At 38.1% G+C, this 13,463-nt stretch overlaps 1 protein-coding gene across 1 annotated transcript in view; it reads right to left on the reverse strand.

Annotated features, from left to right (window-relative positions):
* The window catches only part of hcrtr2 (hypocretin (orexin) receptor 2), a 26,984-nt gene extending 18,519 nt beyond the window's left edge, over positions 1–8,465 (reverse strand). Inside the window, exon 1 of the mRNA XM_035663782.1 lies at positions 8,249–8,465. Coding sequence (XP_035519675.1) covers positions 8,249–8,465 — 217 coding nt within the window. The remainder of the gene's footprint in view (positions 1–8,248) is intronic.
* Positions 8,466–13,463: the final 4,998 nt, after the last annotated feature.

Here is a 13,463-nt window from a genome sequence, read left to right on the forward strand (position 1 = left end):
ATGAAGTAGTAAGCACCATGATGTTAGTGAAAGTTTGATTTAATGTGTAGAAAAATATTGAATGTGTAGTTGTAGCAAGAAACAAGTAGTGTTTGTACCAAAAGTATGTAAATGATTGTAACACAAGCTTCTTGTCATATTATAAAGTTTATAAAGTTTTAAACAAAAATACAGTAAAAGACATCTATGACATAATGGTGTAAGAAAAGGGTAATATAAGGTTTTTAAAAAATAGAAGTACAGCAAATTAGATTTTAATGGTGTAATCTTGGAGAAAGAAGGGTAAAAAGAAAATGTCTTGGCATACTGCCGTAGGCCAGGAAGCCTGCGAGTTTAATGATAAGAGAGCACAGGACCAGCAGGTGTGAGATGGCTGAACGGGATACAGACAAGACACCACTAGAATGGAAAATCCACAGTTTGATAGATTTAGCCAGGCATATCCCCAGACATGTAAAGTTACACCATTATGTCATGGGTCAGTAAAAGTTGAAAAGAGGGCAGGACCTATGACATTGTTGTATAACACTGAAGAGTATAAAAGGTGATGTTCTGAGATAAAAACTCAGTCTTTCCATGGATGACTCAGGCTTTGTTTGTCTGTCAAGATAATAAAGCTCTTTTTACTGCCAACCTTAAAGAATCCTGCATGTTATTTTTTCACCTGAAGGATAATACTATTTGACCTAATCTGGACTTTATATTTTGGCTATAATCTTCTGATCAAGACAACCTTTTTGACTGAGAGCCAACAGATCCTAAAATTCTGCAGTTGAAATATCGGCGTGCATGTGCTGCTAATGTAAAGCAACCTGACTAAGTCAAAATATGTAAATCAGGGGCTCAGCCAGCCAGAGTAGAGAGAGAAGAAAATGAAAGGAGCAGAGAGGCAATGGCCAAACGTTTTGCCAAAAAAAGCACCAGGTATGACTGGGCAATTTGAACGTGGCAAAGGTGAGGAGCAAGGCAAACTTGCAAATAAAGCTTTACCTAGCTTAACCTTTAAGTAAGGTTAGTACGATCACAAATTAGATTGAAAAAAAATAAGGCTATTATATTGCAACCTAGAGGCTAATGGCCAAGAACTTATTATAATTGCCCGTGCTGCTATTAAAGTTAAGGGTTGGTGTGCATAATTCCGATCAGCCGGCTTGCCTGTTTGTCCCACGTCTGCAATTCAGTTTAAACTTGTGAAAGTTTTAATCCTGCTGCTAAAAATAAAATAAAGAGTGTGGGTTGCATTTCATGTTGTGAAACCAGCCTAAGCACCTGACCTGTCCTTTCAGTAGAGCGCAGTGTCTCTTGCCTCCAGACCTTCTAATCCGCCCACTCCACCGAGTTGTAAAGATTTCATAATTCTGTCTGATATCAGGCAACAGCGTCTCACATCTTATTCATTTTACCCTGAAGTAACTTGAAAATGTTGCAATTATCAGGTTAAAATCTAGAGATTTCTGAGCTGGGCAAAGCCCCCAATGTTTCAGGTTCCTGACAACGCCTCTGATCTTAACACTTAACACACTCGTTTGAATTAAGCGGTCTACGTTTGATCATTTCACCCACCATACAAAGGGACTCTTAAACAAACTTGTGCAACATAAACAAACATTCTGGCTGGCCTTGCGTCTTTTGTATTTCAACAGTTACAGTAAGCTACTGAAATTGGACGCCCATGTTTTTTTTTATGCTTGGAGAAGGACATTAATAAGTAATGTCATTTTCTTTACAGCTCCCCATGCTTCTATAGGAACCAAGCTGCTACAGCCACTGCCACTAAAACCACAGACAAACTGGACCATGTCTCGTCTTTCAAAACCACACATGAAAGAGTGGCACAGTATGATAAATCCCTGGAGGATTTGGATCCACATTGTGCAAGTGAAGGCAGCACTACCACTCACACTCACCATTCAGTCAGAATTAACAATGAGAAAGATTCCTGTTGGTGAGTTGGTCTGTTTGGTGCTTTGTTCCCTGTTTTATATTTATGTTATCTGTTTCTTGCTATTTTTTTATTCAACAGTTCTGGTTTGCACTGGGCTTAAGAATACATTTTCTGGATTTATTTATTGGTTTTGTGTATGTATGATATACAGTATATGACATGACTTATGTCTATAGACCAATACACTAAATATAATACAACTAAGGAGTAGGACTGTCATTTGTTGTGAAAAACATGGAAAACAAACAAAATCTTCTAAATCAAAATACAATACAATATAAAAGCTCCTAGAACTGCCAACTTAGCCATCATTAATGTCAAGCTGAAACTACAGAAAGTACGAAAGGAGACAACTTGACATTGACAAACTGAAGTGGGAGAATATCAACAAAGAGTTAGTGTTAGCAATGAGAAATCACTTTGATGCTCTTAGTGCCCTGGCTGATTCAACTGATGTGGACTCTGATATCCACAATAATGGAAAACAACTGTATTGAGACAGCTACCAAGATCCTGGGTTAAAGAGAATAGAAGAACAAGAAGTAGCTGACATCTGGCACTTGGCAGAAAATAGAACAAAAAAGACCAACTAAAGGCCAAGATGCTGAGCACCAAGTCACTAAGGCTACAGAAACAGATCCAAGAAGCCAATTCTTCTCTTTCACCTCTGCCCTCTACAGGAGACTTCTTACATCGTATACACAACAAACATACTGTTTTTTTTTTCTTGTAAAGTGATAAAGTATTTTGAGGAATCATCCTGAACTCTGTGTCCCCAAACTTTTGTTTGGAGTTTTGTGCTCCCTATGATCAACCTCCAGGTCTACCATCCTAAGTGCGTCTGAAGTGGATATCTGAGTGTCAGTTTGTAAGAACATTGCCAACCACTGTCCTTTAAACTGCCAAAGGCTCAAACATAACAGGGATGAGGCCTGAGAACAAAAAGACACCTCGTCTTTTTTGTCCTCTACCTGGTGGATGATGGAGGAGATGATTGATCCTCACAGACTAGTCTTTTTCCTGCCTATTGTTGACCTCTTTAATGAAGTCCCTCTCAGTGTTAAGTCCTGCCCTACCTTCCTATTTCAAATCATGTCAACCCACTGAGGAAAATTACAATCTCAAAGCGATTTCATTTCAGGTCCAGGGGAATCAGAGTGGAGAGAGTGCATGTCCCAAAAAACTTTTACAGGATCCCCATCAAAAACTCTTGGCCTGACTTTGTCAAATAAAACTTTTTTTTATTTCAGAAGTCTGATAAAGTGTTTTGTGAGATTGTTATTGTTCTATTAAATCCATCTGCAGAGATCAGCACAGTGTGCAAAATCTTTTGTCTGATTTATATCTTATTATTATAAGTCCAGGGCCATTATTTTCACACGCACATTGAAAATAAGTGAAATTTTGACTTGCAGTATATCTTATTTCGTATATCAATGTGTAAACAAACTCTGAAAGGGTAGTTAAAAGGACCAATGCCTGCTTTTGATATAAGACATTATTCAAAGGCTCCGGTTTATCTGCATCTGAACTTTATTCTTATTTTTCTGAGAACAGACTAATAATAATAATTTTACCTGGAATCAAAGTCTTCCACTCTTGCTATGCACCTAATGAGGGTTTGGATAATAAGGTTAACAGTTTAAGATGTTGATTTAGATACATTTACATTTTTGCTGGAGAAATAAGGAAATGTTTTTCAGTCATAATTTGTTTCTAATTTTGATAAAAAAGATCATGAGAAAATCATATCCTGAACCTCGTGACTTGTATTGAATTGTGAGTTAAGTGTATTGTTACATCCCTATGTCTCACCACAATTTGCATTGAGTAGTGTACATACTGTAAAAGTGTATGTATAAGAATGGTTGCTTAACAAAGACAGACAGATGGAGTTGTGAACAAAAGACAAGTGAATATAGACAACAGGTGGCCAAAAACTATCCAAATGTACCTTGTAAATCTCAGGTCCATCCTGCGCACTCAGATCAAACTGTCAAACTAGGTCAGATATGAATTAAGATTACTGCGTTGCCTATTTCTCACCTAAAATCTTTTCAGAAACATATTTTAGTGTACCGTTTAGCTGTAATACGAGATCTTGTGTGACCAGGTGAGCCGAAACTCTGTCACCTCTGCTGGCTCCGACAGACTGTCATGGTGACGACCATAATGCTGAATGCTTCAAAACAGCACTCCACAAACAATAAGTGACGTCACTAAATGTTTACACTTGGTTTCACTATGGTGGCTCGAGTTCAAACCAATCTCCATTGTTGTGGTAACTAATGCTACTGATCAGTCCTGCAAGTTCCCTGCAAGAAACCACATTAAGGAGCCACCAGTCAGATGTGAGGAAAAGTGGAGCACCTCTTATATATCATCCCATAATGGAGAAAAATACTGCAAAACTGTATGTGGTAAGTGCTTTAGTGTTCTTGCCATGACATTTATTATATTGGAAATATAATCAATATCCCATCCAAACTATAAAACAGAGCTTCTAACAAACAGCAGGTAGCTGCCAGTATCAGAAATTAGTAAAATGTACTGTTGCATATTAATTTTACTGACATTTCGGACAGTGATTAATTCAGTTTGGGTTGTTGCATTTGTGTTCATCACTGCATGTCTGGAGAACAGGGGCTCACACAGAGTACAATATGACAGTATCTTGTAAATAAAATGTATTCACATGTGCCGCAATGACAGACAATCACAGCCTTTTAATTCAAAAGGAATTTGCACGATAAGAATGTCTCTGAAAAAATGCATTCACCCATCATTTTGGTCAAATACAGCAGACCTTCATCAAAGATTATTTTCTTCATGCATTTATTTTGTTATATGTCATATTCTTGCAGTGTTCCCACTATACAGACACAGTATTACTGTTAAATGTTACTGTTAAATATCAGTACATGTAAATGTTTGCTTTAATTACTATTTGTTTTTGTACTATTTTCAGTTCCACACATAAATTTGTTTACTTAAAGAGTCTAAACATCACGCTGTGGTCCTTAAAATTAGTTTTTACTGGAGAGTTTCAGTCAGTTGAACAGTATTGCTTGCAGCAATTAATCATATTAACAGTTTTCAAAATAATAATTTACACCTTAACAGCACTTTATACTTGCTTCAGTAAGCTCAAAACATGAGTTTGTGATAACTTTAATAAAAAATATCAGCCCCCCTAATATTTAGTGTGGATATTTTAATTTTCAACTGAAGTGTCTCCATTATGATAATTGACAACATCCTACCCAACACATGTATTTGACATCAAAGACATTTGCTTTCTCCACTCCTATTCATAAAGAATATTAATTATTATACATCTGTCAAGTTTACTAGTACACATTAACATGTTGTGCAGGGGGGTCTTTTGGGAATTAGTTTTTTATTTATAAATGCTGTTTGATTTTAACACAAGATGAAATCCTCACTCAGCAACCCAGCTCTGAGATGTTGGCACACACAGAAATAATGACCTTAGGTCTAAACAGGTCTCATCACAATCTAGGAAATAATTGGCATTTTATCAATTTAAGACTCTTGTGTGTGTTCTGTGGTCTGTGAATGGCTACCACAGCAACATTTACGTACATCTACTTCAAAGACATAAACCCTCTTTGATCCCATTGTGGTCATAATTAAACTAAAAGAATTTAGTGCTAAACTCAAATGCAAACAAAAAGGCATGCATGTGTTGCTGATGTATGTGCTGCTTGCTGAACTAGGTGATGTCACTGTCTATAATAAGCAACGGGTCAGTGGCCTGTAAAAAAAGACTGTTTAAGTGGCATGTCTTGAACATAAATAAATAAATAAATTACCCATTAACTACAGTTTCATGCTAAGATTGTGGTAGGGGGGCACCAGAGGTGGCCAATCAAATGCCAGTAGAAGCTTTTGCTACCCTGCCAATGACTCTCAGCCAAGACACAAAGGCCCCCACTGGCATCTGATTGGCCAGCTCTGGTGCCCCGCTACCACAATCTTAACATATATGTAATTGGGTTGTCATTATTGGACCTGCATTTGGGGGCAGCAGGAAACAAGCGGTATACACAACACTGGCTAACTTGATATGGTAAACGTGTTAGCACAAAGTTGCCTATTTACACAGATACACAGCAACATTCATTTAGAGTTGTGTTTCTGTTGAACACGTTGTTTCTTGATGAATGTAAGTCCAATAATCTCTCTCCTTTTATCTCTGTTTTGTTCTCCACTAACTCCTAAGGGAAAAATCTGACTCTTTTGCTGCTAAATGCTCCACTATGTTCACCAGCCAGTCCCTAACTGGGTGTGTAGTGTACAGTACATTTATGAGAGCTGTATCTGGAAACAGCACTGATGAAAGCAAAGAGAGAGAGTGAACCAAATCATTAAAGTTGTGGGCTGTAAAACCAAAACAATAAGCTGAAAGATGCTAAATCTCTGTGTTTTGACCCATTGTTTATATAAAGCATAAATTATAGCAGCTTTAAGGAAGGAACGACATGTGGCCAAGTATTAAAAGCCCAATTAAAACGTGCATTGTGCTACAGTATGTTCTCTCTCTTTCCCCCGACTCCCGTATCCCCCACACCTTCTCTCCCCAGCTATCTCTTTCTCTCTCAACCCACCTGTTCAAGGCAGATGCCTGCCCGACCAGAGCCCAGTTTTCCTCAAGGTTTCCGCCTGTTGAAAGACAATTTCCTTGCCACAGTGCTTGCCCATGGTGGGAATCATTGGGTCTCCATAAACAATATTTTTAAGAGTATGGTCTATATTAACTTCTGTTATGATTTGGCGCTTTAAAAAAATTAATTGAACTGAACTACATTCAACACTCAAATACACACACACACACACACACACACACATAGTGGCACCTCTGTGTTCAGTTTTGAATTGGTTCTGGTGTGATTTCCTTTCAGTAAAGGTGCTGTAAACATCAATAGCAAATAAAGTCTGGAGCACAGAAGCACAAATAAATACAAGCTAAGATGATTTTAAAAGCCTTGTGTGTTGCTTTCTGTAATTGTTTCCGCTGTGCTTATCAAAAGGAGAGATTATAATGAGTACCTGTCAGCTGTGACTCTGAAATGAGTGCTGGTAATCCCATGTAAAATCCTTAAATATTTAACTTTTTGTTTTATTTGGGCTGCAAGGTTTCATCCAATGTTGTGAATCATGACACTGAATTATGTAAATAACTTACATTAGAATCTTTAAAAAGGGTTTTCCTGTTAAACATTTTGTGATATTGACACAAACCTGAATTAAACTTCTGTATTTATTGTATCCATTGTTTAATTGTCTTTTCATATCTTCTCAGTCTCACAGGCTGAGGCATAATGCTGCAGTGCATCTAGTTGCAAACTATGAGAGATTATAAAAAGATGTGGGCTACAATCTGCACAGCTGTATACCAGCGTCTTACTGAGATAAATCTGGTTTTCTGAGCAATTATGACCAAAATGTGATGTTACTGGAGATTAAAATGGTCCAGTGAAGAAAAATAGCCTCACATGATAAAAGGTGGAGAAACCCTGAGATGAGATTGAGACAAAAAGCCACTTTGTGTTGAGGTTGAAATTAATAAAAATGTAAATGAAATGTAAATGTAAAATGAGCAGGTTGTTGTAATGTAACATTAGACCTTTTGCTGGGCAGCACCATTTCCAACCGTACTATACCAGTAAATACCTATTTGAAGGAGTGGCAATAAAAACCAAGAGAATCCTCTGCATGGTCACTTTGAGTCTCTTTTAAATTAAATGGCAGGATTGCTCATAATCTGAGTATGAGTCAGTGGTGATTTTTGCAAATACATTCAGAAAACTATAAACAATGAAACATCCTAATAAAGGAAAATGATGGAGTACAGATAAGACAAAATTGAGAGAAAATGTAAAAACATTTTTTTATTCTTCTTTACAGTATTATGATGTCAATCTGTGTATTTAACAGTACGGCCGTGCTGCGCTCACAGTGTAAAATAAGTGGTATCATTTGTACAATCTGTATCTTCAAACACATCTGTGGAATCCAATTGTGACCATCTTTGCTGCACTGAGAGACGCGCGCTGTGACTTATCCTCCTTCATCCAGATGCACCGCTGCGATTGTGCTGAACATTAAAAGACAAACCTGGACTATTTTCCATTTTTCATCACGGTGACATTTGGTTTTCTGGTTCTTTGTAGCAATAAACTCATTCACTCCCTCAAAAAAGTTGTTCAAAGTGCACTTCTGCTGTATGGTGGACTAATTACGCACGAATGGGAATGAACTATCAAAGACGCAACTTACCCAGCGAGTTTCCAATGAGTGAAACGAAGAACACAATAATGTAAGCCACGATCAGGACCCATTCATACTGCTTGGGGTGTAAGTACTCTCTCCAGATGTATCTCAGAAGTTCGTCGTCTTCATCCACAGCGGAGCGCGGATGTAGCTCCGTGCTGTTGGCCACATGTGCAGAAGACAAACACTCCTCGCAATCCAAATTCCCAGTTATCCCAGACATCCTCCGAGGTGTTTGTGTGTGTCTTGTATTCCCTCTGTTTGCCGTGCGTCTGCAGTGACCGCAGGTTGTTGAGCAGACTGCCAATAAGGACGCGGCACTGTAGTGCGATAATAACGCGCTTCACAGACCTCGTCAGTGTGACGCTGATTTCTCCCTCTGTCTGCCTCCATGCACGAACACAGCAGGGTCATGCACCGACAACACAGATGATTGTAGCGAGCAAGGAGCTACTTCAACAACCCACTCCCTCAAAGAAAGAAAAAAAGGGAGAAAGGAAATGATGGGGATGCTGGAAAAGCTTGAGTGGAGCAGTTGAGTTAGGGGGGGGGGACTCCTGCTCCAGCTGATTGTGTGTCCATTTTTAACAGCCTGCTGATATTTGTCTGATATTAACATTCAAATCGACCCCTTTACAATGGTGAACTTATGGTACATTATTATAATATCATTGCAAATGCTCTCTCCTGAGATCCTTAATGTTGCTGTCACATTAATGCTTACATTTTGTTAAGATTTTAATCATCCTAGGGCAATTACCTCTGCCAAGGTAATGTAAATGAATGGAGTTGGCCCTATCGGATATCGACCTGCAGCATCTTTATCTATTTTGAATTCAGTGCAGAACTCCATAAGGAGCCACTAATGAATGGATGCATAAATAATCCAAGGACAACCTGAGACCATTTCATACACACAGTTACCCTGATCAAATGATGAGCTGTCAACACAACAGTGCACTTTATTCAAATTAATTGGTTAATTTGTCTCATAACGTGAGCAAAATGTTGGGATTTTGACATACCGTCATATGTTGACAGGATTTTCTTTCAAAATATATCAATTTATGGTGGAAATAAAAGCTTAAATAATTTTGATACATTACAGGTTGGTTTAATGTCATTAATTTTAGTCATACTTCCCAGTTCTTTAACACTAAGAAATCAAGGTACAGGATGAACGTTTTGTCGCTCTAGCAGGGTGGAAACACTATGCATTTGAACATGGCACATTTTTGTACCTTCTTTACCTTTTCTAAAAGAACATTTCTGTACCCCTAGTGACAAAAATGTCAACAATGTTTAACTTTTATGAATTCAGGGAGCCTTCCACTGAGAGAAAGGAACACCCTAACATTCACGCATTCAAACCTGCAAGCTCTCACCAGTACAACAGCAGCAACAGGGGTTAAGGGTCTTGCTCAAGGGCTCCCAAGTTTTTCTTCTTCACATTCCCCACCCAGATATCTCCTGCCAGTTCCAAGGATTGAATGGATGACCTTTCGATCTTGAGCAGCCATTTCTTTTTAGCACTTTTTAGTTCCTTTTCATTGTATTTTTCAGCTAGAACGGATTTGTCCACAACAAGTAAATGCTGTAACGGCCTCAATCAAGTTTTAAACTCTGTAAGCTTCAGCAGCGCCAACTACATAAATAAAATAAAATTGGGATTAATGGTAATGGCTATTGGAAGCATTTCACTCTTCACAAAAAAGTTGAATACCCCCCCCCTCTCTGTTTCTAACCTTAACTGGTCGAGGCAGACAGCGGCCCACCTAAAGCCGGGGTCTGTCTGAGGTTTCTGCCTCTTAAAAGGAAGTTTTTCCTTGCTGACGTCGCCAAGTGCTTGTTCAAGGTCGGAACTGTTGGGTCTCTGTAAATAACGTTATAAGGAGTTCGGTCTAGACCTGCTCTATTTGAAAAGTGTCCTGAGATAACTTTTCTTATGAATTGGCGCCATACAAATAAAACTGAATTGAATTGAATTGAATTGAATTGAATTAGTGCTGTCCCACTTCTTTGCTCATGAAATTATTCCCACACAAACCCAGAATTGAATGGAACTTTATTAGTGGCCTATTTTTTTTCAACAAACCCAACTCTCTATATAAATCAAGCTTTTGTGATCACTGATTTGCTGTAATATTTCCTATTCCTTGTTTTATCTTATTCCTTAAGTATATTGTATTATGTACCCCTTTCTGTCAGCCATAATTTTGTACTTTTAAAATTAAACAATGGTCCACAGTTATCACCTTAAGGACCGTTTTTCTATCTTACAGGCTACTGTTCTGACAAATGTACCTTTGGATACAGAAATGATAACTATTTCTCTGTGTGTTGGTGAGTTCACTGTCACAAGCTGAGGAATAATTCTGCAGCACACTCAGGTGGGTGGGTTGGTGGGTAGTGGCGGTGTTTGAAAAACAGTGCCCTCTCATTTGCCCCTATGGTGCACTCTAGGACGGGGTCTCAAACTCAAATTGGCTTGGGGCCACAGCTAGTATAGTCATCTCATAGGATGGCCACTCTTTAAGTGCTACAAGAATGTGCACTAATCTGAAAATATGAAAGTATTTCCATTACTAACATAATTCTTAACAAAAAAATGCAATAGCAGTTTGTATACATTTCCAAACTATCATTTTATATCATCTTTGTTGTTCACAGTCAAACAACAAATGAAACCTTGAAACCTGCCCTCTTCTTATCAACCCTTGGCACGCATTCTGTGGACACCTTTGACCTTCGTCATTATTAAACTATACTGTAGTAATAGTTTTTATTTTAATCAAATTCGGATCTGGATTATATTATGTTCTTGTCATCATGTCGCAGGCTGGAAGGAAGGGGGTGCAGGGCCGTAAATTGCCCTGGGCTAGGATAAGAGATCCCTGCTGTAGGATGTCCTGGAGAAAAGACAATAAAGTGCCCACTAGGGTGCTAAACTTAACCCAGACTATGTGTTTTAAATGCACTACAACTTTCTGCCTGCTGGTGCCCTTTTCATATTTTTCACCACAGCCTCTCAAACAGCAGTCCGCCACTGGCAAAAGGTGAAAAAAAACATGAATCTGCACACAACACCCTGCTGTATCCCAGGGTTTGTTCCCAGAAAATTGTGATCTATTTGTTCTGGGCAAAATAAAATGTTATTGACAACAATATGGTTTCGGCAAGAAAATAGGCCTCAGATAAGACAAAAGTGGTGGGTACCTGCAGTGAGATAAAGACATAACGGCACAAATGGCCCCTGAGAGTTATGGTCAAAATAGATCAAATCACAAATTTGAAGGGAAAACCTGTTGTTCATTGTCATTTTTTGTTGCACACACTGTGATATGAGAGTGGTGGTTTCCAACATTTTTTTGTCTGATATACCCCCACAGCCCCATGAGCCCCTTGGGTAGATTTAAAACAAAATTACATTTAACATGATTAATTATACAGAAAAATTACATATAAAAGGGGGCGACTGTCCACATCTTTGGGTACACTTGGCTCCCCAGTCACTGGGGACGCATAAACCAATGCATTCCTAATTGTTGGTCCAAAGCCCGCATAAATGGGGAGACTTGCGTCAGATAGAGCATCTGGTGTAAAAAGCCAAAGCTAAATCAAATATGTGGATCATCAGATCTACAGATGATACACTGTGGTGACTCCTGTGGGGAGCAAGGTGAAAGAAAGAAACATTAGATAAAGTAAAAGTGGATATTGTTGTTTTTATTGGTAAAAAATAAAGTGTTACGTGATTCAGAAATATATTTTTTATAGCAAATTGATTTATGAACCATCACTTTGTCCTCTTCATCATTGTTGTTCAGTTGTACAACCTTCCTTCCCTCAATTTTTCCGACTGTACCTTTCCTAAGGCCACTGCTAGGATACAGCAGGTATTTCTTATTTACATTTGTCTTGTTTACTCCATTTTATAGATGTTGTATCTCTTTTTTCTATCAGAAGAATCATATTATTTATGCTCTCTAATGTAAACTCTTCCACAAATATTCTTCATGCTAGACATAAAGGATTTGGATTTGTCTAATTTTTTAAAGGTCCAGTGTGTAACATTAGGACAATTTATTGGCAGAAATGGAATATATCATGTTTTCATTAGTGTATTATGAATTTTCTTTTTTATACACATAGAAAATAACATCAATATACCTGTACATTCATATGGCATACAAAGAATTAATTTAAATCAATATACATTGATTTAAACTAATGTAAAATATCAGATAGCAGCATACAGACATACAGTAATCATTACTCAAAAGCATATTATGCATAAGTGGTAGTGTGGGTTGGTAATTGGGTCATGGCCCCCACTGGCTCCTGCTAGTTGGTGCTCAACCCAAACACTGACTTTAGATAGTGCCCTTAGCGTTTTTCGTGCTTTTTGAGGCCACCGTAGGTTCTCCTTCTTGTTCGGAAGGGGAAATCATAATCAACTACACCATTACCTGCCACCAAATCCTACACAATGTTCCTTTAAGCTTGCCTCTTTTTGTCCGTAGGTTTAAGTTTGTTTGTTTACTGTTACCAGAAGAAGGATGTTTCAACCACTTTTCCATTACTTTTAGCCAAATAATTCAACTTCTCTGGTCTCTACTAACTAGTTTTTATGCCTTTTTTAATCACATCACATAGTGATAAAGGAATTTCAACATTATGGGGAAATACGCTTATTCACATTTCCTGAGTGAAGTAAATGAGAATCTCAGTCTTCTCTTCTAACTGTCAATATAACAAATATTAGAATTTTCCAAAATGTCAAACTATTCCTTTATTAACATTCACTAATAGCATTTTTAAAAAAGATTATATCTGGTCTTCTCATACAGAAAAACTTGACTGTGGTGTCAAGGCAACCATGTATCGTGAATAAGTTAAATAAGCTTTTAAACTGACTTGTCATTTTTAGAGCAGCCCGTTCATTTGGTGTGTCACACAAATACTAAACTGTAATCCAGAATTAATATCAGAATCACAATTTCAGAGCTCTGTTTGATCGTGACTGCGAATAATCTTCATATATTTTCTCACAGAACAAGCAGCAGTTATTTAAGGGCGGCAGTATAGCTCAGTGTGTACTGGAGCTGGAGAGGTGCCAGTTTCACCTTCTGTGCACTGCCGAGATGCCCTTGAGCAAGGCAACCTAACCCCAAGAAACTGCTCATGGGCACCGCTAAGGTGGCGAGCCCATCACTCCACC

The sequence above is a fragment of the Morone saxatilis genome, unplaced genomic scaffold, assembly GCF_004916995.1.
Source record: "Morone saxatilis isolate NCDOM2014 unplaced genomic scaffold, NCSU_SB_2.0 Contig19, whole genome shotgun sequence".
NCBI classification, from domain to species: domain Eukaryota; kingdom Metazoa; phylum Chordata; class Actinopteri; family Moronidae; genus Morone; species Morone saxatilis.